The sequence below is a fragment of the Arabidopsis thaliana genome, chromosome 5 (assembly GCF_000001735.4).
Source record: "Arabidopsis thaliana chromosome 5, partial sequence".
Classification (NCBI taxonomy): domain Eukaryota; kingdom Viridiplantae; phylum Streptophyta; class Magnoliopsida; order Brassicales; family Brassicaceae; genus Arabidopsis; species Arabidopsis thaliana.
In genome coordinates, this window is record NC_003076.8 from 6,156,529 (window position 1) to 6,183,070 (window position 26,542).

Consider the following 26,542-nt stretch of genomic DNA (forward strand, 5'->3'; position numbering starts at 1 on the left):
GATTCTTTTGATTTGAATATAGTTCAAGATACTCTATACTTGAGCATATAAATATATTATGGCGCAAATGAAAGATGTCATGGTCAGAACTTTAACAAACAAACAAGAAATGAAGTATAAAAATAAACAATAAAAAATGACACTGTCCGAAAACAAAAAATGAGCTCGCCGACATTTGGTAGATGAGAAGGATACGAATGTTATGGTCTAAAAAGATCTTTGGGTGAATAACACAAAATCTCCAAAAGCTGCTCACATGTGGCCAATACCTCCTCTCCAAGTCAAACCTTCTGATTCTATTTTTATTCATTCCATATATGTAAAAATGCATCATAATAATATTTATAATTTGCAAGCCTCGCATCAAACCATGTTTATAAATGCACCATGAATTTGAACTAATATAATGATTTGAAACTTTTGTCATTCATTATTCGATTTTTATTTTTGCACTATTTTTTTTAATCTAGAGTTGAATTTTCTTTACCTACTGAGGCCAAGTATGTGAAGACATATTATTCGTTTGTCCAGCATTTTTGCAGACAGAGAATCTCCGCCGTCTGATATTCAGACCAATGCGTTTTATAGCCGTTAGATTGATCAATTACAGTGTCGCCTTTTTAAGTGATCTAAAAGTCAATACTCTCACTATGCCCCAACACAATCCTCCATGCGGCTTAAATTCACGCGCTTCAATCATTAACCATAAAATGTAAAATCCAAACTATATGTTTTTGACCTACAAAATTCATTGTTCGTGAACTATATACTTCTCCACATACCAAAAATGTAAAATCCAACTATACAAGTATAACGGGTGGTGTGAAAAAACTCCCATAAACTTAAATCGGTTTGACAAAACTAACTTAATGCACTACTAATGATGACCTTTGTAATCAATCATCCAAAGCATTAAATTTACAATCCATAGTATACAATATGATTTCTAGTGTGAAGTGACTCTTAAACGTTTGGTGTTGAGTGCGATTCACACTCTTTGCGTGAGCGTGCAAGAAAAATACTTTCCGTATTTACATCTACTCTTTCTCAACACGTGGAACTTCTTTATTTGTTGCAAAACAAAATCAAAAATTTCTTATTTGCCTTCAAGTCTTTCTTGTGTTCTTTTGTATTTTGATTGTTTGCTATCTAAACAAGTATATTTAAGCTTAAGTCCAAATCAAGACAAACAATAAAATATTTCATAGATGATGGTTAGTAAAACAGAATTAATTTTCTTATTTTTCATTTTTGAAACTCTACTGTTTGTCTTAGACTGCCAAAACCAAACAATGTGGTTAAGACCATCATACTATTGCTCTTTATTTTTATTGTTTTATCTAAACATATACCTTGTAATAGTTTTTGCATGCATGTAGAAATGTTTTTTCCTTTGTTCGTATAGAAATTGTATTGTCTGTCTTGTTTGAAACGTACACATGTTTAAAATAAACAAAATTGTCAAGAACTAAAATTATATTCTCTTTAATTTACGTATAGGCAGGCTCAACAAACACATGCTAGTCAAAAAGCTTAGGCGTAGAAAATAATAACATATCAATCCTAAAAATATACTCAGATGAGTCGAGGTCAACATTAGCACAAATATCTAACTATCATGTTCCGACCAGTGTAAGTAGTAGCGACTAAGCAGTTTTTCTTTTCTTCAGATTAGATTAAAATATAATTAGCAGATGGAATGGTTGGTTGAGTAAACTAAAAATGTTAACGTCAATTAATAACACATGAATTAATTTTGACAAAGAAATTGGCATATTCCTATATTTGCAACTTGAGCCGACACAATTTGTTTTCTTTGACTTATTAAACTTATTTTTTATTTTTTCACTTTGACTATTTTTTCTTAACTATTAGTATAAGTAATAACGATCTAAACAATCATGTTTTGTGAGTAAAAACTCTTCAGAATACCATTATTTTTTTTCTTAAAATACAGATCTTAACATTCGATCGTTAGTGTTTTGTTGACCAAAAAAACTGCTTAGTTTCATCACTAAATGTTATTATAATTTTACATTCGTAAGAAATTGAAACATAATATATTTCCCACGCCATGGAATCATTGATTGATTCCTTTTTTCTTCTTAGAAAACACAGAGATTTAGATTTTCTTACTGTTTTGCTGCAAATGACAATCATGTCCTTCACCAGCATATTCGAGTTTTCTCCACGGACGTGTCATGATACAAAGGCTTAACTATAATTTACGCAACACTTACATAAAAGGAAAATCAAAAATGAGTATTAGTGAGTTTGAGCAGTGAAAATTTTAATGCTCCCATAAGGGTTTTAGAGTTTTATATATTTGGTGTTACAGTAAAAAGGTAGTAATACTTTACTTTCGTTTTCTTCTCTAAATCTTGAACTTAAAATGATTAAAAAGTGAGAGAATAAAGAAAATATTTTTTTCCTTTTCTCTTTTAGGCGACAAAAATTTATATCCGGTATCTCTTTTTGTTTTCTGATCGCATGTTTTTGTTGCTAATAAATCGATGTAAATTATTTGCATCAACAAGATACGAATCGTTTATTTAAGTGATGTAAAATTTCTTTACATCAATTATAAGTAATACAAATATTCAATATAAGTGATTTAAAATGATCTTTTTTTTGTAGTGTGTGAAGATGTGTGGTGATTGGTAGGTTTTTCAGAGTAACATAAATAAGTCATAACTGTGGTAAGAAATTACAATAAACTCCCAAGAACGAAAAGAATAGTTGAGGTTCAAATAAAGCCCTAGTAGTACAATATAAATGAACAGTACAAAAAGTTAAGCTATCTAATATGGTGCATCAACTAAATCTAGGAACAACCATAAGAATATTGTAGATCATTATTTCCAATTGGTAACATCATGATATCGTATAGAAAAATAGAATTGAACGGTGCAATCAAACATCTGAATTAATCAAAAACTTGGAACAACACATAGATACCTTAATCATGTAAAGTGACGAAGCAATGAATAAGATCGTCATTTCGAAGACATATGTAATTCAAGAATCAACCGTTAAACGAAAAAAAATATTATAGCCATTACAACTTTACATATTACTTGTACCACCAAAATACGTTGTTATTTCTAATAACTCTTCTAGAACAATTTATTTGTTAAATACGTTTAAGCTAAGTTAGGTTTAAAACGATTAATATACCAAAATAAAGTTTTCATCTATTTTATTTACTTGTTAATCATGTAAAGTGACGAAGAATCGATGAATATGATCGTCAGTTTGAAGACATATGTAATTTAAGAATCAACCGTTAAACGAAAAAACGGAATCTAGCCGTTACAACTTTACAGATTACTTGTATCACCAGAATACGTAATTATTTTCGGTGATTCTTCTAAAATAATTTGTTTGTTAAACATGTTTAAACTAAATGAATTCTAGAAAGATTAATATACCCAAAAAATTAATACCATTATTTAAATTAATCATCAAATGAAGTGATTATTGTAAATATGATTAAGAAAAATATTGAAACAGAGAAAATCAATATTGATGGCAAAAGGAAGAAATAAAAAAAGGCATTAAATTAAGAGAGAAGTCATTTATTCTATGTTTGGCGCGTATATTAACCACCACCGGCAAAACACCCACAAAAAAAGCGAGCACGCATAAAGAAAGATCAAAACTTCCCCATCCCTCTTCCAAAATCCATCCCCTCAAAAAAAATAAAAATACTTCCTTTCGAAATTTCGCTAAAAAAAAAAATCGAAGCCGAAAACAAATAGTAGAAGAAAGAAAAAAGTTTCAGCTTTAAGGAAAGAGATCAAGCGACTGAGAGTGGTGTGGAGACAGAACCAACCACGATCTGTGGTTTTTTTTTTTTTGTCCTTTTTTTTCTCCAATCTCAGAAATAAAAAAAGTTTCTTCCCGACACTCCCATTTGATCGGAGGGCTTCGACATTGGTGGGCTCTGTTTCGCCGCTCCGGCTAAAAGTTAGTGTAAAGCAAAAATGGAACGGTACGGTGGCGCCGGAGAAGATGAGTCACGGTCGGATCCATCACATGAATGGTCCGCTCAAGGAACCGAAACTGGTATCGAAGGTAACGTTGATTATGGGTTTCCTACATTTTCTTTCTCTCTTTTTGTTAATGTCTGATTTTTACGGGGTTAAATCTGCGATTAGCGTTTTTGTCAGAATTGAAAGTTTAGATTTTTTGAAAAATAAATGCGGCGTTTGTAGCTTCGATGTGGCGGTTAGGGTTGCGAGGTGGTGGAGGTGGAGGTGAAACGTTCCCGGAGCGACCCGATGAACCCGATTGTATCTATTATTTACGAACCGGTGTTTGCGGGTACGGGTCTCGATGTCGGTTCAATCACCCACGAAACCGTGCTCCGGTAATAAAAACTCTCTCTCTCTCTCTCCTCTGTTTTTCTGGGTTTGTTTTTTTGATAAAGTGACTGCCTTTTTTTGTCTGCTTCCTATATGTCTTTGATGTTGTTAATGGGCTGATTTAGATTAACAGATCCATTGTTGAATCTACGATCTGATATCACTGAAACAGAATCTAGGATTTCTAATTTGTTTGGAAGCTCTCTCATTGGATGTTGTTAGTTTCGATTTTTTCAGGTCTTGGGAGGTCTCAGAACAGAAGCTGGAGAGTTCCCTGAGAGAATGGGACAACCTGTTTGTCAGGTATTTTGATTCATCTATTTAAACAAAATTGGTTCCCAAGTTAAGCAATGCACAAGACAATTCATCTTCTTTGTTCTGTATTTAAGACTCTGTGATTTAGTGTTGTAGTCTATTCTCACTTTGATATTTTCTTGTCACAGCATTTCATGCGAACAGGAACATGTAAATTTGGTGCTTCTTGTAAGTATCACCATCCTAGACAAGGAGGAGGAGGAGATTCTGTTACTCCTGTCTCCCTAAATTACATGGGATTCCCATTACGCCCGGTTTGTTCAATCCCGCCATGCTCTCGGTTTCATAGGTCTTTTGTTTTGCTGTATTGTGGTGAATGATCTCTCAAAGTTTCCTTACAAATGGATTGTTACAGGGGGAGAAAGAATGCTCCTATTTCATGAGAACCGGTCAGTGTAAATTCGGTTCCACCTGTCGATATCACCATCCAGTCCCTCCTGGTGTACAAGCTCCATCTCAGCAGCAGCAACAACAGTTATCCGCTGGTCCAACTATGTATCCATCGCTTCAGTCTCAAACCGTTCCTTCATCGCAGCAATACGGAGTAGTTCTAGCAAGACCTCAGCTCTTACCAGGCTCATATGTTCAAAGCCCTTATGGTTACGGTCAAATGGTTCTTCCTCCTGGTATGGTTCCATACTCGGGCTGGAACCCTTACCAGGTATTGCTCCAAAGAAACCTTTATTTGTTCTAACTTTTCTTTCTCTTGTCTTAGTAAACCTCATTCCAATCATGTAGGCTTCTGTAAGTGCGATGCCTTCCCCTGGGACTCAACCGTCAATGGGAACCAGCTCTGTTTATGGAATCACTCCGTTATCTCCCTCAGCGCCTGCTTATCAATCCGGTCCATCTTCTACCGGTGTTTCAAATAAGGAACAAACTTTTCCTCAGCGACCTGAACAACCTGAGTGTCAATACTTTATGAGAACCGGAGATTGTAAATTCGGAACCTCTTGCAGATTCCATCATCCTATGGAAGCAGCATCGCCAGAGGCAAGTACCCTCAGCCACATTGGCCTCCCACTTCGTCCCGTAAGTCATATATACGCCATTAATCATGAAATTCTCATGATCAAGAGTAGAGTTTTAGTAATGACTTATGAGAAGTTAAAATGGAAAACTCTGTTTCTTGATGTGATTCTGAAACTCTGTTTTGCAGGGCGCAGTGCCATGCACTCACTTTGCGCAACACGGTATTTGCAAGTTTGGGCCTGCCTGCAAATTTGACCACTCCTTGGGCTCTTCTTCACTAAGCTACAGCCCATCCCCTTCTTCACTCACGGACATGCCCGTCGCACCTTACCCCTCCTCGCTCGGCACATTAGCTCCATCATCCTCATCTGACCAATGCACTGAGCTTATCTCTTCCAGCTCTATTGAACCTATAACAACAACAACTGGTGGCTCAGAAACTGTGGCTGCTGGAGTCTCTTCTATGACCAGTGATGTGAGCCATCCCGAGCCTGCTGAGACCAATAAAGGTGATTCAGCTAGCAATGAGGCTAAGACTTCAAGTTAAAGAGACAAATCTTAAAGGAGAGAAGAGAATCTCTCTCTATTCTTCTTAGATTATTATCTCTCTTATTCTCTCTATATCTCTCTTCTTCTTTTCATCAAACTTTCATGAACTCAGGAACATAAAAAGGATATTTTTTGGGTGGAGAGACAACAACAGAAAGCAAAGCAGAGAGATAGACGAAAGGAGTTCTCTCTACTCTTCTATGTCATGTCTCTCCTCTTAGGTCTCTCTTACCATGTTCATATTATTCCTTCATACGGCCATCTCTCTGTCTTTTGTTCTTCTTTTTCTTTTTGGAAACGATGATTAATAAATGGCCTTATATATTCACAAAAATCCCCTGTTTATTTTTAAAACTTTATGGAATATGGGAATTAACTAATTAATAGTCCAATTTTTATAGACTTATGCTTGCGGATGTTTTCATGTATACATGTCAAAGTATTTTCTTTTTTTTAATAGAAAAGTACAACATGTTATACAGTAAACGCAACCTCAATATTCGTTTGAAGCAATCCGATTCTAAAGATTTGTTTGGAAGAGTAACAAGAAGTGGAAGAGCCTGACGAAACAGAAAGCAGAACAGAACAGATCTTAGGGTCACGTTTCTTTTTTTGTTCTACATTCCATTCCGTACGACGTTGATCATGAGATACAAACGTAAATATAAATGAAAAAGAAGTTAAAAAAAAAAAAAAACTACTGTTAATGTGGAAGTAGTAGTCAGTAATTCTCGTACTTGGTTCTTTGTGTTGGTGATATAACATGTGCATGTGTGTGGTTTGTTCGTTGCGTCTAGTTTTACTCAAACAACAGAAAAACCATAATCATGAGTTTGTTCACTGAAAACATCACAACTAAAGTTCTCAACAACCCAATAAAAACTACTCCTAATCATTAAATGCTTTTTCTCTGAGTTACTACTTAGATCTACCATAATTAAGACTGTTTAAAGATTAAAGATATACATGTCTTTATATACGAGTTACAGTAGACTTCACATAGTTGTGGAGATATTAATCGATTGTTTAATTCTTTTTAAAATTAAAATATCGATTGTTTTAAAATATTTTTCACATACTCTACAGTCTTTATCGAGTTAATTTATTTTTTTCTTATAGTAAAATGAACATTTTGCCTAAATCGTTATATATATTGACGCATGCAAAACAGATAATTAACAATACAAATTTCAGTAACTATTTGGAAGTTATTTAATTTGAAGCTAGACAAATTGTGAAGCATATATATATATGATGAATTCCCAACGTATATATGTTTGACTAGTATAACAGGATTGGATCTTTGTTGAGTTAACAAAAAAAGTGTATAGTTGATCAACATTGGAGAAGGCACTAATTGAGTTCTATGAAAGAAAGTCAAAAACCTTAAACAGATTTAAAAATGAAATAAAGAGTTGTGATGTTGAGTTGTTGTAGACAAAAGTTAAGGCAAAATATAGGCAAAAGGAGGGAGACATGAAACAGTGATTGTGCAATGAAATACCAAACAAGTCATGACCAAAACACATGTTTAACGACCAAAAACACCATCATGCTACTTCACTAAAAGTCCATCTCACATTCACTAATTTTAAATTTTAAATTTTATAACTTAGACTCTCAATTATGTTATAATTCAAACTAACGTCAAAATTTATAACTGTCATAAAATAATCATAATATCTGAGCACATACTGATCAAAAATAGAAAAATGGGGTATTTGCATCTGATCTTATAATCCTAATATTACATGTGATATATTAGTTGTTCACTCCGATCCTAGTCATTTATCCGTTTGGAGCAAGTCATTTGATTTCATTATTATTATAATATAGCACACTTATAAAATATACATAATGAGTGTGTCGAAGTAGCATGGACAAAAAGTGGTCTTTAATACAACTCGGATTATCCCTTTTTGCTAATCAAAACCATAATACAAATTAAAGAAAAAACAAATCAAAACTTCAAGGTAAGGTAACCTTATGATGCATGAAACAATAAGCAGGATTTATATAATAAAGTCGATAACATATAGTTAACAACAACAATCAAACGACCATCGAATAACGTAAATACTAATAATATTATTGCATATATAAAAAACATATATAATATAGAATGTTCTAAAAGACTGAGTAGAAGCCTGTAGTGTCTGCAACGACATCTCCAAAAGCAGCGATAGAAGAAGAAGATAAATCTTGCGGCTCCATCATCCCGTAATCTTCCATTGACATTGAAGCGGCAGCAGCACCATAGTTCGTGATCATGGCAGAGAGATCACACGAACCAAACTCATGATGATTCATCATCATCATCTCACCATCTTCGAAGTAGCTATTACTAAACCCTCCATATGGTTCAGAGGCTTTGCTTGCTACCGGAGTTGTGAAACTAGCTCCGGCTTGATTTTGGGTGGTGGTGGCCTCCGGAGGTGGTTTAAGGCAGTGGTTTGGGACAATGCAATCCAAGTAACCCGAGTTGTTATTGGACTTATTATGTTCTTCGCTTGTTAAAGAGAAGAAGAAGTTGTTTTCTTCGTCTAGTGAAGAAGATAACGAGCCGTTAGAAGATGAGTTTTGAGGACTATTACCAAACGCTTGAATATCCACGCTTTGATGACGAACTGGCGTTTTGAAAGAAGCCGCGGGTAAGACAGTTTGGGGGAGAGTGTGTTTAGGTTGTTGTGGTTGATGATAGTTTTGATAATGAGGATGATGATCGATGACAAACTGTGGAGAAGAGTTTGGTAAGAAAGATTGGTTGTTATTGTAAGGAGAGACAATGAGAGAGTGGAGATTAGGGTTTGTGAGGATGGTGTGGACATCAGTTGGAGTGTAGACGAAGTTGGTTCGAGCTTGAGTACCTCTCATTGAAAGAGCAGCTCTATCGTAGGCAAGAGCAGCTTCGTGAGCTGTGTCGAAAGTGCCTAGCCAGTGACGTTCTTTGGTGGTTGGATCTCTTATCTCGGCTGCGTAACGACCCCATGGACGTCTCCGGACTCCTAGGAACCTCCCTGGCTCCGCTTGCTTTGATCTCCGGCCTCGTCTCTCGCCGGTTGTGGTGGTGGTGGTTGTGTTGGCGGATGTGTTTTGGTGGATCAGAGCAAAACCCATTTGCGTTTGGGATGTTTCAAATGGTTTATTATGGTCTAGGGTTTTGGAGGTTGACATGATGATGAAGAAATGGTTTTTTTGAAAGGAGGTTTCTTTTAGGGTTTTGGTTAAAGATATCTTATGATGAGTAAGTTTTTTTTTGGCTTTGCTTCTGTCTAAAGATGATGGTGCTGTTTGAGAATGGAAGTGAAGTGTTGTTATAAATAGAGAGACAATGAGCTTGATAGAGAGAGAAGATAGAGAGACTTCACTTTTGATTCAACTGCTTTTAGTAGACCATCTTTTGTTTTGTTTCTTTTATTATATTTCCAAAGATATTATATTTTGCATCAACGACAAAAAAAACAAAAAAAAAAACGCTGACACATTAGTTGGATTTTTATATGGCTTAACCAGCTGAAATAAATTCATACAAATTTTAAACAGCTTAATTGACTGATTATTATTAAGGGTTTCTTTTTTTAAAACAGTCTTAATTTTAACTGTGTGTACAGTATATATATGTATGTATATACACGGATGGCTACTTATGAAAGCCTAAAACAGAGGCCAAGAATCATTGGAACTACAGCAAAATCTGGAATGTCACAGTAACCAATCTCGAGTTAGAAGAAAGAACAAGTAATAAATACATACTAAGTACCGAGTAACTTAAGAAAAGTAATTGTGATGTATATATTGCATCATCCTATTTGAATCTTCTATTTCAATGGGATCAAGCTAATTGATTAACTCAAATAATCTACTTAGTGGTCACGTGCAACATGCATAATAACCCTACATACCTTAGCCTAAAGGTCAAGGGTCTACGTAAAAATAATCGATATATTTCTTTAGGTTAAATCCCCTACTTAATTGATATATCCTTGAGATGATATGCATGCATTGCTAATTACGATAAGGATGTCCAATTAATTTGAGTGCACTGAGGTAGGTTCGATAATGTTATTTTCTAACACAATATATCAACAATTCAAAAATAAATATATTTCAAAATCAGTGTTAGTTTCTACAACCCCTGATCAAATCACATGGTTACCCGCATTTTAAGCGGAAATAGAAATGAGAACAATTTTGTCACCTTGTTCTGATTTTTCAATGGGAGTGGTTTAGAGAAAGACACGATGAACTAAACAAAAATTAAAATGCTTAGGAAGTACGTATAAATTTGGTTTTAATTAAATAGCTCAGTGGACAATTTTGTATTGATGTCCTTGTATGCAAAGTTGCAAACAAGCACAAGTCAACAACAATCTTAGTCTCTTTGTGTTTGTAGTTTTGTAGGATTATATATATATACATAGGAGCTTCGTCTATTTTCATATATGATTGCATTAGGAAGTTAATGCCTTACCCGACAACAGTTCTATTGATGAATCAAGAAAATTGCTCATAGTCAACGATAACACGACTGTTAAGTAAGAGTTCAAAGAAAAACAGAACAATTAGAAGATGACTATGAGCTCTAATCAAACTCTGGATTATTTAGTTTAGAGACTTTAATCAAACTTTTCAAAAGAGTAAGAACACTTACGTTTCAGTCATTGTGGAATTTAGATTGATATTTTTATGTATTCCATGTTCGAAAAAATGTATAATTAATAGAACGTTCTAGTTAATAAGAGAGTACATATTTTCATTAACTAATTAGTCTTGGGAAGAATACATATACAAAAATTCTTATAGTAGAACTCAATAAAGGCAAACATATAGATTTGGTGTGATAAGCTTTGATCTGTATTGAAATCTTTTTGGTTAAGTGTTAGTCTGTTAGATAATCTTTAGTATATCTAATTTGATGATGTTATAAAAGGCTAATGCTCATATATATGGATAAGTTAGTACTTTTGGTGTGAAGTACGTAATATGCAAGTATATATTAGCCTTTTTAGCAAAAACTTACGTAAATATATACGAGCATTAATAGAAATCCTGCAAATGACTACACAAGTTTTTGTAGCAAAAACAAATACTACGTCATATAAGCCACGTAAACCAACAATCAAATTAATTAGATTTGAATGAATACCTTGCCTTTTTAACCGAATGGGCTACGGTACAAAAGTGTGATGGACTCCTTGTATTAAGGGTTGGAAATGTGACGATTCTTGGTAAAGCTTTTTGCACATTGCTTAATGGCATTGGGAATGAAAATTATAATTCTTTTTTCATAGTATAAATGAGTCAAACTATTAATACTATAATATATGATGATATTAATTTTGGCTCTTTTAGAATTATATCTTTGACTAATACAACAGTAATACAATTGTGGTCGGACCACGATATAGTCATCATCTTCTGGTGCAACCGTTCCGATCCTAGCGATACAATTTACCAAACACACCAAAAATGTTGTGCGCCAGATATAACTCTACTGAAGTTTTATCAAAACAAAGATTAATTTTACCTAAATTTATATCGGATTATTAGGCCGAAATATAGAGTGGTACTATACAACTAATCAATTGTATAGGTAGGAATGTTTGCATCAAAACTGTAGGCAAATTTTACAGAACTTTAATTCGTGTCCGGATGTTACATAGAGTTCTAAAACGTAATGATTAGAATAAAGTAATAAATGCTTAATTGGGTGAATTTATTAATATATGTCATCCCTTTTAAGAATTGGGGTTAAAGACAAGCTTAAGCTATATAAGAATCAGACGACCCTTGACTACTCCACTAAGATTTTGAAGTTGATGTGGGACTAACCTTACATTTGATTATTTTTCCCGTATACATAAATTGTTTTTACGCATTATTACCACTGAAATTATAATTAGTGATAATGTAATTCAATCAACTATACATTGGTTTTTCTTAAATATGATAATTTATCTACACCTATATTCATTATATTTATCTAAAAGACGAAGATATTCTCGTATAAAATTGATATTATTTTGTCGAAATGTTTTGGAGTATTTATAATGAGTCAAAAATAATACATGAAAGTATAATTCACAGCAAGTCAGCAACTAATTAATACCTAAACTTTTGGTATTTATGCCTCATTATTTTAGTTCATCAAATTTGAAAAGGAATTTTATATATATACATATTGAGATTCATAAAAATTATAACTTATGAATATACAAAAAATACTATCCCATTGGTTAAATGGTTATAGTTCAATATTTTTGTTATGTTGCACGGGATAATTGTTTACTTATAAATGTCGACGTTTGCTATTGTTAATATAGAACTTACGTAATGGTTGAAAGATTTGAAGTTAATCTGAATTTTCCCTACAAAAACTCAGAGAGGCAAAAATAAACTATCTCTTTGTACGTGTTTTCAAAATATGGGTAAATAATTTAAGATAACATGTGATAATCCCAACTGGCTTTGTGCACGATATTGGGATTGCACTATTGAAGTATTGAACACTTTTGGGTGGAAATCTTTTTAGTCAAGTTCCATGTGATCGAGGCTTTCTTGGGTTTATGAATGGAGAATTTCTTCACATTTCTCCAAAAAAAGGCAAAGGAAATATTCAGAAAATTTTGAACAGCTAATGAAAAGCCAAAACTTTTTCTTATGAAATTTAATAAATTTGTTGTGATTTAAATTTTCTTTTGTGTCAAAAGGACATCCCCGGGATTTAGGGGTAAAGGTTGTCTTAGAACAAACTTGGACTTTGACGAGAGTCTAGACAGTGTGACCAAAAAGCCAAGTGGGGCTTCACTATTAGTTTGCTATTGAATTACATATGTTTCCGACAAAACAAGGTCATGAAGATTCAAATTAATTAGTATCAATAGTTATTCTTACTAAATTCGTTTATATTTATCAATCCTGTAATGTTTTAAATGAATTTTTTTTCATCTAAAGAAAGTGTAAATTAAGAATGATGATATCCTATTTAACAATTTCGATTTTTATGTTTAAAAGTTTGATGTCTTTCGGTATTATTCAATGTTTTGCTCAGAAACCAGAGGATCCTACTTCTTCTTTTCTCTGTGTGATTGCACTCGTGTATATTAAATTAATAATTAAGTTGTTCTAGAATTTGGGTAAATTATTGGAAAGTTATAAGCTCCGATCCTTTTATTTACTATCCATTTGTAATTAAAGTCAGGTGATCAAAACACACTCGTGGCACCTAGTAATATATCATAATTCTATCCTAAATTATGTTTATGCTCTCCATGTGCTTCTCTCTATCTCTCTCTAATAGCTTTAAATAATAGTTAGATTGCTTACATCGTTAAATAATTTGTATATTAATGACAACATACGGCATATAAAATATAGTTTTTTTTGTCGACTATAGAGCTTTGATTAGAACTAAACAAACAAGAACAATATTAATTTTAATTACAATTTCAATATGGTTTAATAAATTAAAAAACATACAGTACATAGTACGTAATACAATGTTGGAAAGTCGAAACACACGGAACCAAACAAGGCACTTTAGAAACGAAAGACAATTGGATAAATACTTCGGGAAGGAACAAATAAACCAATGAGAAGTAAACACGTAAGCTAAGAGTAGCCCCCACAGAATCTCAACCAATGGGAAGTAAACACGTAAGCTAGGAAGAAGCCCCCACCGAACCTAGTTCGTGCACATACTATGTGGGACACTGTCGATGACACGTAAGATACTGTTGCCGCACGCGACAACGAGGAACACACAAAAAGTAACCTACTTTGCGTACGTGTCGTGATCTGAGCGATGGATGTTGTCTGTTGCATTTTACGGCTGCGATCTTCCAACTTAAAACAGAGAGAGAAGTGATAGTTGTGTCTGTTTGATGATGATGTGGTGTAGTCAAAAAGAAAATCTTCTCTCGTACGGACCGTCTGATTTGGATTGGACGGCTGATATTTGAGATTGAGAACTGACTCTGTGATTTTCTTTCTAGACCATAACCCTCCTTCCCGTTTCTTCTCTTCCTGTTTTTTTTTTTATAAACCGGCCGGTTTGTTTTCACCGAATTTGAATACCGGTCTTCATATGTTCACTTCAAACACAACTCGAGCAGGGTACACATATTTCCGGTAAGTTGTAACCAATTCTGATATCAAATATTATCAACTTATTGTGTCTCATTTGTTACCAAGAGCTAAGAAAGTATAGATAATTCGCAAACTGTTGTAAATAATTTTTGTTAAATTACATTTTAACCAGCAAGATATCACGAGAGTATTTGTTTTCTACAAATAATGATTTTTAAAATTTAATGATTATGTATTTTTTTAGGTACATCCGACCATAACAAATCTCAATTAAGAAATGATAAATGATAAATTATTTAGTTTATTTTGATTTGAAAATAATACATACTAGGATTTAGTCCGTGGTACACCACGGGACAAATGTTTTATTCATATATATAATAATATTAAATTTTATGGTTTTAAATTTAGTACTAAAGTTATATAATTTTATATAATATTGTAAATAAAAATTTTGGTAATGATAAAATAATAAATAAAGATTTAACCCGTGTTATATCAATCCAAACCCGTCCCGCTATATAACTCGTTTCATGATATTTTAATGTTTTTTATAAGGATAAATATTATTAATGTTTTATAAAGTTCATATATATCAATAATAATATACCGTTAATGCTAATTGATCCTCTTAAAAAGGAATATTAGTGAGTAGTATATTTTACTTTAGATTTGGAAAGATTTAAATGATTGTTGTGATATATTTATTTTAGTTTTCTAAATTTTAGTAACAAAATTGATTTATATTTAGATTTGAGAATAAAATTGTTAAAATATTAAATGCCAATGACATTGGATTGTAAATAAATCCTCAACTTGAGGATTTATTTCATAAAAGTGTTGCAAAAATGTATATATAGATAATTATAAATACGTCATCTCTACATTATAATAGTACATCTAAAAAAATTGATTCAATGATCTGCGACCGGTTCAATCCAATGACCGAAAAAGTAATCTGATTCACTTCCTTCGTCGGTTAAAGAAACAGTCTAACACCAAGAGAGACCTTAAATGGTTCATTTCCATTGAGGCCATCTGACTGAGTCTGTCGAAGTCTTGTTTGAATCTGTGGGACGGCTCGAGCCATTGGCTGAATCATGCCATATCAACTCCATCTATTCACACACACACACACACACACATTGTGAATGTTCATCAACAGACTAACAAAAGCATCAAGTACATGCTGAACAAACAAAAGGTTCAGAGAAACTCAAACAAACCTCTCCTACGATGACGGTATCGCCTTCTTTAACGCCCATATTCTTCAGTGATTTATTCACACCACAAGCATCAAGTACATGCTGAAACCTTTTGTCTGAATCCATGTACCTATCCAAACACAAATCACATCGACATTGGTTAGTGACACTTGATTAGTTAGATTGCATGAATTATGGCTGTAGTTCAACTCATACCTCCAGTTAGTCATCTGGACAAAACGTTGAAGCCCGGCTCCAACTACATGCCAAGCCCTAGTACCGCTATCGCGGAAGACCTCAAACTCATTAATGGCTGCTCGTCGTTCCTTATCAATCTTCTTAGCTACATGGTCCAGATTCTCATTTGCTTGATCGAACAATGCTATAGCAAATTTGAAAACAAACCCCATCAATACACTGCATAAGCGCGATATCATTCTATTATGCCAAAGTAAAAGTAAACCACACCTTTGGGTTCTGCATTGGCTGCTCTGTACTTCTTCAGGAGTTCATAAACGGACGAGATTACTTCATGTGTACCTTCTCTTTGTACTGCGCTCATACAAAAAGGTTCAATCCCACGGGCACGGAGAGTTTCTTGAAACATTGGCCACTTCTCGTAAGCATCTGGGAGGTCCATTTTGTTGTATGCCACTACGTAAGGCTTCTCGGCGATCTCAGGACTGAATAGTTCGAGTTCGAGACGAACAGCTTCAAACTCAAGTTCAGGTTGTGGAGCTGAACCATCCACAACATGTACCTTTAAACCACAAAAGAAAGGGTCTTCTTAGAAAAAAGCAAAAATGAAGTATAAAGATTTGAATCTAAATTCTAAAGACAGTTGTTTTACCAGTGCTGAACATCTCTCAGTGTGCCGAAGAAACTCATGGCCTAAACCGAAGCCTCTGTGCGCTCCTTCGAGCAAACCAGGAAGATCTGCGACCACCATTGTTGAATCGTAATCAAATGAAACCACACCTAGATTGGGAAGTAATGTGGTGAATGGGTAATTTGCTATGGTTGGCTGTGCGGCACTTATCACGCTCAACAATGTGCTTTTTCCTGCATTTGGAGCACCCACAATACCTACGTCTGCGACCAGTTTCAGTTCTAAGTCCAGCCACCTATAGGCATATGTAAAGTTATAATTGGGAATCAGAGCTTCCCAGAAAAAAAAAAATATATATATGAACCACATATTACATTTCCTAAAGGCAAACACAGTCTCATAATTCTCCAACAGCATGATAGTGTTGGACTCTAAGAGTACCCAATCCAGTCTATAGATAACCCAGAAACTCATATCCGTTCATAATACTCTAACATACCTCTATCAACATGAGCTTTTCTACTAGCAGAGTCAGCAATGGAAGACTTTCAAAAGTCCTGTACCTGTATCTATATATAAATTCTTGTATAGTGAGCATTACTTACAAGATGAGATTTCCTCTGGAGATTAACCGAGATACTAAACCTAACCCAGATGATCGAATGAAGGAAGCAGGGCTCACATGTAAACATCAAGCTTTACCAAACAAAAGAAATACAAATCAACTGTTCCTAAACCAAAATGAAATTTTTACATCTTTGAACAATCTAGCTTCTGTGATTAGTTTATCCTATCAAAGCTTGTAACCATCATCAACACACTAAACTAAAACCAGCTCAAAAATGAAGAAAAATACACACTTACATTTCAGGACCTTCTTCGCCATTCTCAGCAATCCTAGGAACTTTATTCATCCCCGACTTAAACGAAGCATTCCCTCGTCCACCTCTCCCTCCAGGCAACAACAACGCCCTCTGTCCCGGATGCAACAACTCCAAAAGCACCTCCTTCTCCTCCCCTTCCTCACCCTCCACCTCACTCCCAACCTCTCTAGCCTGTCTAACCACCGTCCCAGGAGCCACTTTCACCACGACATTATCACCTTTAGCTCCACTCTGCATCTTCCCTCTCCCATGTTCCCCACGTCCCGCCCTGAAATGCACACTCTTGCGAAATGGCAACAACGAATTCATAGACCCATCAACCTCTACATACACATTCCCTCCTCTCCCTCCATCTCCACCTGAAGGTCCTCCAAAAGGAACAAACTTTTCTCTCCTAAACGCCACCACACCATTCCCTCCATCTCCGGCTCTAACATATATCTTCGCTCTATCGAAACACCTCATCACAGCCGGAACTCCTTTCTCCTTCACCCCAATTTCATCCTCTTCCTCTTCACCGGAGAAACATAACACTTCTCCATCCTTCAATTCAGACCCTTCACTATCATCTTTCTCCGCATCAGTTTCATCACCATACTCAAACACTTCGTCTTCCCAATCTTCATCATCTTCATCAATTGATCTTGAACTCCCTTCAAACACATCTAATCTTCTGTAATTTCCCCAAATATCATCATCATCATAACTCTTCACCTCCTTTTCTTTCTCTTCTTCCTCAATTTCCCTCAAAGTTTCAATCTTTTCCTCAACCCTCGCGACATTGGACTCAGATAGCTTCACTTCTTCAGAAACTTTTAAATAAGATGAAGACAAAAGAGAGACATCATAGTAATCTTCCCTAGGAGGAAGACGTGTATAAGTAGTGGCTTCGCCGCCGGCATCAGAAACTGGCTGGAGTTTATCACCGCCTCGAGATTTAAGCTCGACTTCGCGTTGAAGCTTCGTTTTTCTAGGGCTTCGGGTTCTTCCCGAGACTTTGTCAGGTTTAGCGAAAATCTTCCTCGTCCTACTGGGTCGGGCTAGAGCTTGAGGAGTGAAGAAACAGTTAATGGATATGGAAGCCATTTGTTTCTCTGATAAATCTTAACGGGACTTTATGTGATATAAACAACATTTTGTACTAAATATTGATTTTTCAAAGTAAAGGGGGTTACAATCAAAAGTAGTATAAAATTGAGGACTTATATAGCAAACAAGGAGAAACTTTTATTACCTTTGAAGTTTGAAGCTTGGATCTCGCAGATTGAGCTCCAGAGAGGGAGAGAGAGAGAAAGGGGGCGCTTTAGGGTTTCTGCAGTTCCTGGTTCAGTCTCACCATTCTATTTAAGGGTTTTAATCTCTCTGCTTCATTTGGTGACTAACATTTATCGTCGAGGGTTGTGACGATCTCCGAGAATGTATAGCGGATCTAGCGATGGTGAGAGTCATGATACATCGACGCAGAGGAAGATCCCACCGGCGTCTTCGATGCTTTGGGTTAGAAATCTACGACGATATATTGGTTCCGGTGCCGGATTAGGATCCGAAGCTCTAATGGGTAATGTTCCTTTTGCCGGTTGTTGCGTTTTGGTTGTTGGGACAGTCTGTAGTTTTTTTATCTTTTAGCTTGTGATGATGTCATAAATTCTGTAAAGTTTGAATCTTTGATCACATTTTAGAGCTCGTTGTGTTTTCAATATGAGTAAAGTTCCTGAATTTACATGTCTATGTATTGAAAGACTATGTTTAACTGTGATAGAGTCTTTGGTTTTGCTTAGTTTGATAAGGGTTTGTGTTCATTGTTTTGTAGAGCTTGAGACGAAGAGAATCTTGCTCGAGATTTTTAAAGAGAAGCAACAGAAAAGCCAAGAAGCAGGCACAATACCGAGTTTCTACAAGAAGGCATGTCCCTTACTCTGTATAAAATGATTGCCTTTGCATTTCAAGGCACTACTCGGTTAAAATATTGCATTGTGTTATACACTTCATAGAAGTTGTTTTTCCTTTTAAGTATTCGTGTTAGGCAATAAAATTTTGTTCCTTTACTCTTGGTTCAGAAACCAGAAGAAGGATCTATTAGTCAAAGGGTCCAGAAGCTTGCAAAGTACCGTTTCTTGAAGGTATTTCGCCTGCTCTTAATTATTCAGAAGAAGTTTAATGTTTTTGCTCACTTCGATATGTTGATTAATTCCCACAGAAACAATCGGATCTTTTGTTAAACGCTGATGATTTGGCTGCTATGTGGGTTTGTTTGAGAGAAAATTGTGTGATTGATGATGCCACTGGTGCTGAAAAGGTACGTGCATCTTTTATAGGATTTTTCTCTGGAGCTGAAACTATGTTAACAATGATGCTGATATTGCGCTGTCTTTTTCATGTAGATGAACTATGAAGACTTCTGTCACATTGCCTCTGTATGCACTGAACAAATCGGTCCCAAATGTCGCCGGTTTTTTAGCCCATCCAATTTCATGAAATTTGAGAAGGATGAGGCTGGGAGGATTGCCATTTTACCGTTTTATCTTTATGTGATGCGCACGGTGAGTATCCTTATGTTTTTATAATGTCATGTCTTTGGGTATCATTTTTGTTCATTGGCTGAATATCATCTGTCGCCATAAGCTAAATATTCTTTGGTACTGTGTTTGAGTGACACCAGCTTTGCTAGTTTTGGATGTTTGTTTTTCAAGTTTTTTTAATTTGGCGTGTCTTTTACTTAAACAACTATAGTTAATACTTGTTTTGATTAATCATATGTTCAACACTATTCAGGTGTCGCTTACACAAGCTAGGATTGATATGAGTGAGCTTGACGAAGACTCTGATGGTTTCCTTCATTCTGATGTAAGTACTCAAGTGGCTCTAAAGCTTTAACTTTAGAATTGGCTCAAGATTCTTTAGGTAGTCGTCCTACCTGCAAATGTCAAATGGTGTTGACTTTTATGTCAAGTTCCTTACAGTTAGTCTACTTGCTGTTGTTATTATAGGAAATGGAGTCCTATATTGGTGGTCTAATCCCTAATCTGGCACAACTGAGAGACATGCCTCCGGCCTTTAATCAAATGTATTGCCGCATAGCTTCACAAAAGTTTTTCTTCTTCTGTGATCCCCATAGGCGAGGTAAGTGAAAGAAAATATTATTATTATTAGGCAATTAGAAATTTCTTTGACCCAGTATTCAATCGCTCGTAAATGTGATATTTTTTGCGTACAGGAAGAGCCTGCATTAAAAAGATACTGCTCAGTAACTGTCTGCAGGAACTAATGGAATTGCATCAGGTAAGTTTAGTTGAAGGATGTATGACATACAGCTTCGTCACCGTATAACTTTCCACTTTCATAAGCTACTTGCTTGTGTTTTCTGATTGTTCCTTGGTTACTCAACGTTAGGAAAGCGAGGAGGAAGTCACAGACACTGAACAGGCAGAAAATTGGTTCTCTTTGACTTCAGCCCAACGCATATGTGGTGGGTGTGCTATTTTGTCTTAATAGCTGCAGAGAACTGGAAACAACTCTCGTTATGTCATATTAAGAACTAAAATGGAGATTGATCTAGAGTTTCTCTTTCTTCTGTAGATATGTTCCTCGCACTTGATAAAGATATGAGTGGATCGCTGTGCAAACAAGAACTTAAAGAATATGCTGATGGGACCCTAACTGAGATTTTCATTGAAAGAGGTAAATTTAAGCCCTTTTGGTGATTGTAGGCTCGTGGTACTGATCGAGACACGCTTAGTATACTAATTCCCCTTTGTTTTTTTAGTGTTCGATGAGCATGTCCGCCGTGGTAAAATCGTGGCAGGCAATTCCCGGGAAATGGACTTTGACAGTTTCCTCGATTTTGTTCTTGCTTTGGAGAACAAAGATACTCCAGAGGGTTTGACGTATTTATTCCGTTGCCTTGATCTCCAAGGGAGAGGCTTTCTCACTACTGCTGATATTCACTCTCTTTTCAGGTAATGAATCTCTATGAAGCGACTGAATCTGTTTGGTTTCTTACTTTTTAGTAAATTTTGTTTGAAACATGGAAGTAAAGAAGGGGAGCATCAAAGAGTTGTGATGTTATCTGATACAATCTTCCTAAATAAACACTCTGCATTTCCTGCTTGCGGAAGCTGAGCTTTGTTCCGCGAGTCTCATATCTGCAAAGACACTAGTGCATATCAAACACACCATTGATGTGTGATAATGCCATTGTCTCTCTTCTGAATTCATCTGTTTAACTTGCAGAGATGTTCACCAGAAATGGATAGAAGGTGGGAACTATGAACTGTGCATAGAAGATGTTCGAGACGAGATCTGGGACATGGTGAAACCGTCTGACCCATTAAAGATCACTCTGGGTGATCTCTTGGGATGTAAACAAGGTGGAACCGTTGCGAGCATGCTTATAGATGTGCGTGGCTTCTGGGCTCATGACAACCGTGAGAACCTTCTTCAAGAAGAAGAAGAACCACCTGAGGAAGAGTCTCAGTGATAATGTTATTTTCTATGTCTACCTAAAAAAAATGCTAAATCATTGAGATCAAAAGTCTCGCACTAGTAAACAGTCTCATCTCATGTGTGTGTATCTTTGTAAGCTTATTAGTTGGTGACGTTTAATGAAATGGCTGTTTATATCGTCACTTGTCTTATTCTACTTGGGATCTGATTTGATTTTTGACATTTCTGAATTCACTTCTATTATACATTACTCCACAACACACATGAATTCAGTCATGTCTCGAGTACTACAAAATGGAAGTCATAAAAGTTATCGTGTTGTCTCTGGTCTGTGTTTAGACATGGAAAGGCTTTCTGGGTGTAGCAGCTCTGTTCTCTAGAGATTGTAATCTTTGCTTCAGATGAAACACTTCAACCTGCGTTCATCTCAAGTTTTTAGAACAATACTACATTTTGAAAATGCAAATTTGAATAGAGTCTATTGATGATTATGATGACACCTGCAACTGGAACGCTCTTGCTCTTTCTCCTGCAAGAACTCCTCTTGTTGAATGCAACTCCTACAAAACCCATAACACAAAACGGTATTAAACTTTAATCCTCAGTCTTTTGAAAACGCTTGTATATCTACTAGGATTATTTTACCTTTTGTGTATCGTCTAGGACAGCTTTGAGGAACGCTACATCATGCTCAAGCCTGACATTGTCGGAGTGAACCATGTTTGACAAACTATTAGCTTCCTCTTGAGCGAGCTCTAACCCGGTCAGCTTCTCCTTAAGCAATTCAACATCTCTCATGGCGTCAGATAACTTTTTATCAGTCTCTTGTTTGCTCCTCAACGCAACCGACACATTCCTCTCAGCCGCCTCTCTTCCCGCCAATGCTGCTTCTAACTGCCCTTCCAGAATCCCATTTCTTCTTATAAGAGCCGTCATTTTCGCTTCATGGAATTGGTACACGCTCGATGAGGACGCTGATCCTGCAAAGTTGATATTATCCATTTCTTGGAATATCAAGGCGCCATCAACGTTTTCTAAAGGATATGTTTCAGAGCATTGCTTCTGGAGACTTAAGATTTCACGGTCAGAAACCATAGAAAGTGTTTTCTCTGCTGTAATCTTTGCTCCTCCAGTATTGTCATCTGTGGTCTGAAACCAAGACAAGACGTTTTAAAAGCAAATTCAAGAACGTCAATAAATGCAGGTGAATCATGAACTAACTATATATACCGGAGGAGGCACGGAAATGTCTTCTTCTGAACACTTTGCGGGTTCAATCACCGCTCTGTATTCCTCTTCGGTGCTAAACTGTTTACGCAAAGAGACATTTCCAGAAGGTGGGTTACGATGATCACCGAAAGCAATCTCTGATAAAGACCTTCTACCAGAGCCACCATGCTCTTCAATGGCTGAAGCAAGTTTCTGTCTGGCAACTGAATCAATCAGCCTCTGTGAAGAGGCTTTAACCGATTCATCAGAGGTTAAAACTGCCGAGGAAGAAGATCTTTTTCCAAACAGTAACCGGCCGGGGTTTTTCTTGGAAGTTGTTTGCGGATGTGTTGGTGATTCACTCTTGTTCTTGTCAATGGTAAAAGCATCGACCTTTTCATAGTTCAGACATAGCATCAAAACACATACATAAATTGAGATCTTGAACAATACAGCGGAATGATAAGGCTCGAACCTGATTTGAAGGATCTTTTTTCGTTCCTCCAAAAGCTACAAGGAAATCTTTATCCTTGTGTTGCAGAAGAACTAGACTAAATCCCTATTTCAAACATACCACAAGACAATAACTGAGCTTTTAACAGATGGGGTTGAAAGAATATACAAGTTAGTTACATATAAGAATGTGATTTTTCTATTTATCCACCTTGTTGGATGTGACAGAAGATTGAGAGGAGATGCTTGCTACAGACCACTCGACCTTAAGGATATCGAAGACCAATGTTTCCGCATGTCCTGGAAAAGCAAAGCAAACTTGTAAGATCCAGGTAACATTTAGCGCAGTTTCGAAGTAGAACTTACTCTTCTTTCTGCTTCCTCCTCCGGTTATATACCATTTAGTACCGCAAAGAACTCCACAACTACCCGCTCTTGGTGATGGGTGAAATCCTCTTATCTTTATTCTTGACCATACCATCTTGATGACACCAAGAGATAAGAGATGTTCAATGTCAAGAAACCAAATAAATAAAAAACATTATAGCAATAAGTATTACCGTTTCAAAGTCGAGTGAGTATAAGTCATTTAGTGTTTTGTTCTTGCCCGAACCTCCAAACACAAACAGAATTTTGTCGTCGAATAACGTGGCTACATGATGTGACCTTGCACACGGCCGTGTTCCTCTGTTTTTTTAATGAGAAGAACCGTATCAAGAAATCACAAGTAGGAGTTCAATGTAAACAATCATCAGAAAAATGTTAAAAAGTAAAAACTCACGTGCAATTAAGAGGAAGCCATGTGGATGATTTGAGATCAAACATATGAAGATCGTTTAGTTTCCTCTTCTTAGAGTCTTCACCACCGAATAGTATCAATACCGAACTAGCCCTCACCACTGTGTGACCGCTGCGACTGACCTGCATTTTCATATCCAAATCAGATTTTTTTCTCAAGTCACTTCACAATCCAAACCATAAAGCCACAAACTTCTAAATGTATAATGAGGACTGAGAGTTACCGGTAAGTCTCCTTTTGCATCCATTAGTGACCAGCATTCCGAATCAGTATCAAATGCCCACACTGCCAAAAATATATAAACTTTAGAATTCAAACAACAATGTGAAAACTTTTGAATCAAAACAACAATGTTTAACCTGAAACTCTATCACTGCTAGGATCTGTTTTTCCACCCACCAACAGCACTTTTTTACCCCAAGAGACCTAACAACGGATAAAAACAATCAAAACAAAAAGGTGTAAAACAACAAAACAGAAACATCTTTGCTCAAACTAGCAATCAATTACCAAGCAATGGCCTTTCCAAGCAGGGATCATGAGAGGAAGACTACTCGGCGATAAGTAAACTTTTGAAGATGCGGTGGACCATGTACATGAATCAAAGTTAAGCACCTGTAGATGCAAAACTGAGAATATCAATCTCTTTAACCAAATACTATTAGGATTTGATTAGTCCATAGTCATTTTACCTGTACATCATCCAACAAGCCACTACCAGACTCTCCACCAACTACTATCATTTTGTTCCCAATAGTCGCCGCTGCATGCTGCATAAAAGTAATTAAAACAATTAGTGTTTCAACACAGTTCAGACTTGAGAAGCTAATGACTGGAAGAGAAACCCGTTACATTAAAGCGTGGAGCGGGTTTTTCGCCATTAACCGATAACACCATCCAATTTTCGGAATTCCCTGATGAAGGCTGGAAATCAAGTTCATCAGAATAACTAGTTGCAGCAACAGCAGCTTCATTCTGCATCATGTTTGCTTACAAATCAAATAACAGTCAATGTTATCAAAAAACCAGTTAAGTATTGCAGTCTTCTTATATAACTTACACTAGAGCTATCAGCGCGTTTGGTCACTCGTAAAGGACTCTTATATCCTTGAACAGAATCCGAGAGCTGTACCTTCTTAACTCTGATCAATTACATCCCCATTCAGAAAAGAAGCATAATCAGTTGAATCTTTAGTAACCATGAACCAAATATTGATTAAAAAATTGTTTATCAATCTAAAAATAGAAACCCCAAATCAAGAATCAATGGTACTTCATAGGACTAAAGAAAGGACCAATACTTGATCCTATAACAATATTATAAGAGTTGCTTTTGTAGTAAGCTTAAACAGGAGGATTCTCCAAAAGGTGATTCCTAAATCCGCTTAAAATGTAAAAAAATTGAAAAAGTTAAAAGAAACCCCAAAAAGTTGGCAACTTTCAGAAAATCAAAAGAGACCCACAAAAAGGTGATCTGATTTTACATAAGGGTAAAAGAAAGACTAACCTGCCAAGTCTCATGCGCCTCTTTGAAAAGCTGAACATTTTCTTCCAATCTCAGAAATCCCCAGAAAAAATAAATCCTAGCAAAAAGCTCACATTGTCATCATCCTAAGATGCCTAAAAGCAAGAAATTTATCTAACTTTTTCTTAACTTTGCGAATCTAAGATACAGAAGTTTACCAAAATCCAAAGAAACAGAGATCCACATAACAGGCCAAAACTAACCTGTTTTGGTTTGCTGAGAAAATCCCCAGTAACAAAATAGTGAATAGAATCAATTTCAGAGAATAGCCATTATCCACAGCTGGAGACGAACCCGAAACGACGTCGTAGTGAATCCTAGCAAGCTGTTTCTGGGGCCAGCAGAGCAGGGAAATGATTGAAGGGGGGAGTGATGGATTTAGCTAACGGAAGCATATAAAAATGTTGTCTTTAAGCAAATAACTAATGAATGGGACCAAGTTCAGCACAAAAGCGAATCTTGTAATGATCTGAGCTTAGCCCGTTCGAGAGTAGAGACTAGAGACAGAGAGAGAAAGAGACCGTCTCTTGATGTCTTTGATGGTTCGTTGAGTTATGGCAACATGTTTTGTCTGTTTCTGCGCAAGTATGTGATTGGAGTTTACGAGTTCGCCGAAGATATTTAATGCTCGCGATTTGCGACGCCTTTGTGGGTCCCAGCTTCTTTTGAAAATGTCTTTTCGATCCATCTCTTTCAAATATAGTAAGACTTTGCTAGTTTTTACTTTTTTACATTGTTTTTATAATATAGTATAAATTATATAAACTATTTTAAAAATTTAGTGATTTTAGGGGAAACAAGAAAAACAGAGTCACAAGTCACAGCAATAAAAAAAATTGTTAATAAATTCATTAATCATCTACATGAAGAAAAATAAATAAAACGTCAACTTAATTTATAGGCA

General features: G+C 35.8%; 5 protein-coding genes, 1 long non-coding RNA gene and 1 other non-coding gene across 11 annotated transcripts; 3 read left to right on the top strand and 4 right to left on the bottom strand.

Annotated features, from left to right (window-relative positions):
• The first annotated feature begins 3,568 nt into the window (after window positions 1–3,568).
• AT5G18550 (Zinc finger C-x8-C-x5-C-x3-H type family protein) lies at window positions 3,569–6,643 on the top strand. Of its 4 annotated transcripts, NM_001343555.1 has the most exons (8): window positions 3,650–4,077; window positions 4,218–4,372; window positions 4,605–4,670; window positions 4,811–4,936; window positions 5,038–5,343; window positions 5,421–5,714; window positions 5,842–6,163; window positions 6,316–6,602. In NM_001343555.1, exons 1-8 carry the CDS (start codon window positions 3,987–3,989, stop codon window positions 6,321–6,323), a joined length of 1,368 nt encoding a protein of 455 aa, NP_001330398.1. In that variant the 5' UTR covers window positions 3,650–3,986; the 3' UTR covers window positions 6,324–6,602. The 4 variants fall into 4 exon arrangements, with proteins under 4 accessions (NP_197356.2, NP_001330397.1, NP_001330396.1 ...); NM_121860.5 differs by having other exon boundaries at window positions 3,569–4,077; window positions 5,842–6,643; NM_001343553.1 differs by having other exon boundaries at window positions 3,569–4,077; window positions 5,421–5,675; window positions 5,842–6,643.
• A 1,354-nt stretch (window positions 6,644–7,997) lies between these two features.
• PUCHI (Integrase-type DNA-binding superfamily protein) lies at window positions 7,998–9,512 on the bottom strand. The gene has a single exon (NM_121861.3). The coding sequence runs from the start codon at window positions 9,375–9,377 to the stop codon at window positions 8,331–8,333; it is 1,047 nt and encodes a 348-aa protein (NP_197357.2). The 5' UTR covers window positions 9,378–9,512; the 3' UTR covers window positions 7,998–8,330.
• Window positions 9,513–15,043: 5,531 nt separating this feature from the next.
• On the bottom strand, window positions 15,044–18,416 carry EMB269 (GTP1/OBG family protein). Its single transcript, NM_121862.3, has 6 exons — window positions 17,190–18,416; window positions 16,347–16,620; window positions 15,965–16,256; window positions 15,713–15,878; window positions 15,518–15,626; window positions 15,044–15,409 (listed from the first exon to the last, which is right to left on the bottom strand). The coding sequence occupies exons 1-6, from the start codon at window positions 18,293–18,295 to the stop codon at window positions 15,311–15,313; spliced, it is 2,046 nt and encodes a 681-aa protein (NP_197358.2). The 5' UTR covers window positions 18,296–18,416; the 3' UTR covers window positions 15,044–15,310.
• Window positions 18,417–18,443: 27 nt separating this feature from the next.
• On the top strand, window positions 18,444–21,873 carry FASS (tonneau 2 (TON2)). The gene is made up of 12 exons (NM_121863.4): window positions 18,444–18,767; window positions 19,020–19,111; window positions 19,267–19,329; window positions 19,407–19,505; window positions 19,591–19,749; window positions 19,982–20,053; window positions 20,197–20,329; window positions 20,424–20,488; window positions 20,600–20,675; window positions 20,786–20,887; window positions 20,973–21,165; window positions 21,440–21,873. Exons 1-12 carry the CDS (start codon window positions 18,626–18,628, stop codon window positions 21,684–21,686), a joined length of 1,443 nt encoding a protein of 480 aa, NP_568364.1. The 5' UTR covers window positions 18,444–18,625; the 3' UTR covers window positions 21,687–21,873.
• On the bottom strand, window positions 21,176–21,460 carry AT5G02905. The gene has a single exon (NR_142638.1). It is a non-coding gene; the product is annotated as an other RNA (long non-coding RNA).
• AT5G02915 lies at window positions 21,248–21,363 on the top strand. The gene has a single exon (NR_142639.1). It is a non-coding gene; the product is annotated as an other RNA (small nucleolar RNA).
• Window positions 21,826–26,233, bottom strand: AT5G18590 (Galactose oxidase/kelch repeat superfamily protein). 2 transcript variants are annotated; one of them, NM_121864.4, is made up of 17 exons: window positions 25,842–26,233; window positions 25,621–25,696; window positions 25,174–25,255; window positions 24,966–25,088; window positions 24,806–24,883; window positions 24,624–24,728; window positions 24,473–24,539; window positions 24,337–24,398; window positions 24,096–24,235; window positions 23,875–24,001; window positions 23,681–23,795; window positions 23,526–23,614; window positions 23,337–23,420; window positions 22,883–23,254; window positions 22,298–22,801; window positions 22,153–22,212; window positions 21,826–22,068 (listed from the first exon to the last, which is right to left on the bottom strand). In NM_121864.4, exons 2-17 carry the CDS (start codon window positions 25,656–25,658, stop codon window positions 21,988–21,990), a joined length of 2,127 nt encoding a protein of 708 aa, NP_197360.2. In that variant the 5' UTR covers window positions 25,659–25,696; window positions 25,842–26,233; the 3' UTR covers window positions 21,826–21,987. The 2 variants fall into 2 exon arrangements, with proteins under 2 accessions (NP_197360.2, NP_850846.1); NM_180515.2 differs by having other exon boundaries at window positions 25,621–25,733; window positions 25,842–26,178.
• Between the last annotated feature and the right edge of the window lie 309 nt (window positions 26,234–26,542).

Bases quoted from the DNA above. Each gene is read 5' to 3' on its own strand.
- AT5G18550 (NM_121860.5), top strand. From the start codon at position 3,987: ATGGAACGGTACGGTGGCGCCGGAGAAGATGAGTCACGGTCGGATCCA. The intron at 4,671-4,810 runs GTATTTTGATTC...TTCTTGTCACAG, and splicing joins TGGGACAACCTGTTTGTCAG to CATTTCATGCGAACAGGAAC. The intron at 5,715-5,841 runs GTAAGTCATATA...TCTGTTTTGCAG, and splicing joins TTGGCCTCCCACTTCGTCCC to GGCGCAGTGCCATGCACTCA.
- PUCHI (NM_121861.3), bottom strand. From the start codon at position 9,377: ATGTCAACCTCCAAAACCCTAGACCATAATAAACCATTTGAAACATCC.
- EMB269 (NM_121862.3), bottom strand. From the start codon at position 18,295: ATGGCTTCCATATCCATTAACTGTTTCTTCACTCCTCAAGCTCTAGCC. The intron at 15,879-15,964 runs GTGTGGTTTACT...AATTTGCTATAG, and splicing joins AGCCAATGCAGAACCCAAAG to CATTGTTCGATCAAGCAAAT. The intron at 15,627-15,712 runs GTATGAGTTGAA...GTGTTTGGATAG, and splicing joins GTCCAGATGACTAACTGGAG to GTACATGGATTCAGACAAAA.
- FASS (NM_121863.4), top strand. From the start codon at position 18,626: ATGTATAGCGGATCTAGCGATGGTGAGAGTCATGATACATCGACGCAG. The intron at 19,750-19,981 runs GTGAGTATCCTT...AACACTATTCAG, and splicing joins ATCTTTATGTGATGCGCACG to GTGTCGCTTACACAAGCTAG. The intron at 20,330-20,423 runs GTAAGTGAAAGA...TTTTGCGTACAG, and splicing joins CTGTGATCCCCATAGGCGAG to GAAGAGCCTGCATTAAAAAG.
- AT5G18590 (NM_121864.4), bottom strand. From the start codon at position 25,658: ATGTTCAGCTTTTCAAAGAGGCGCATGAGACTTGGCAG. The intron at 23,255-23,336 runs GTTCGAGCCTTA...AACTATGAAAAG, and splicing joins AAAAAGATCCTTCAAATCAG to GTCGATGCTTTTACCATTGA. The intron at 22,802-22,882 runs GTATATATAGTT...TCTTGGTTTCAG, and splicing joins ACATTTCCGTGCCTCCTCCG to ACCACAGATGACAATACTGG.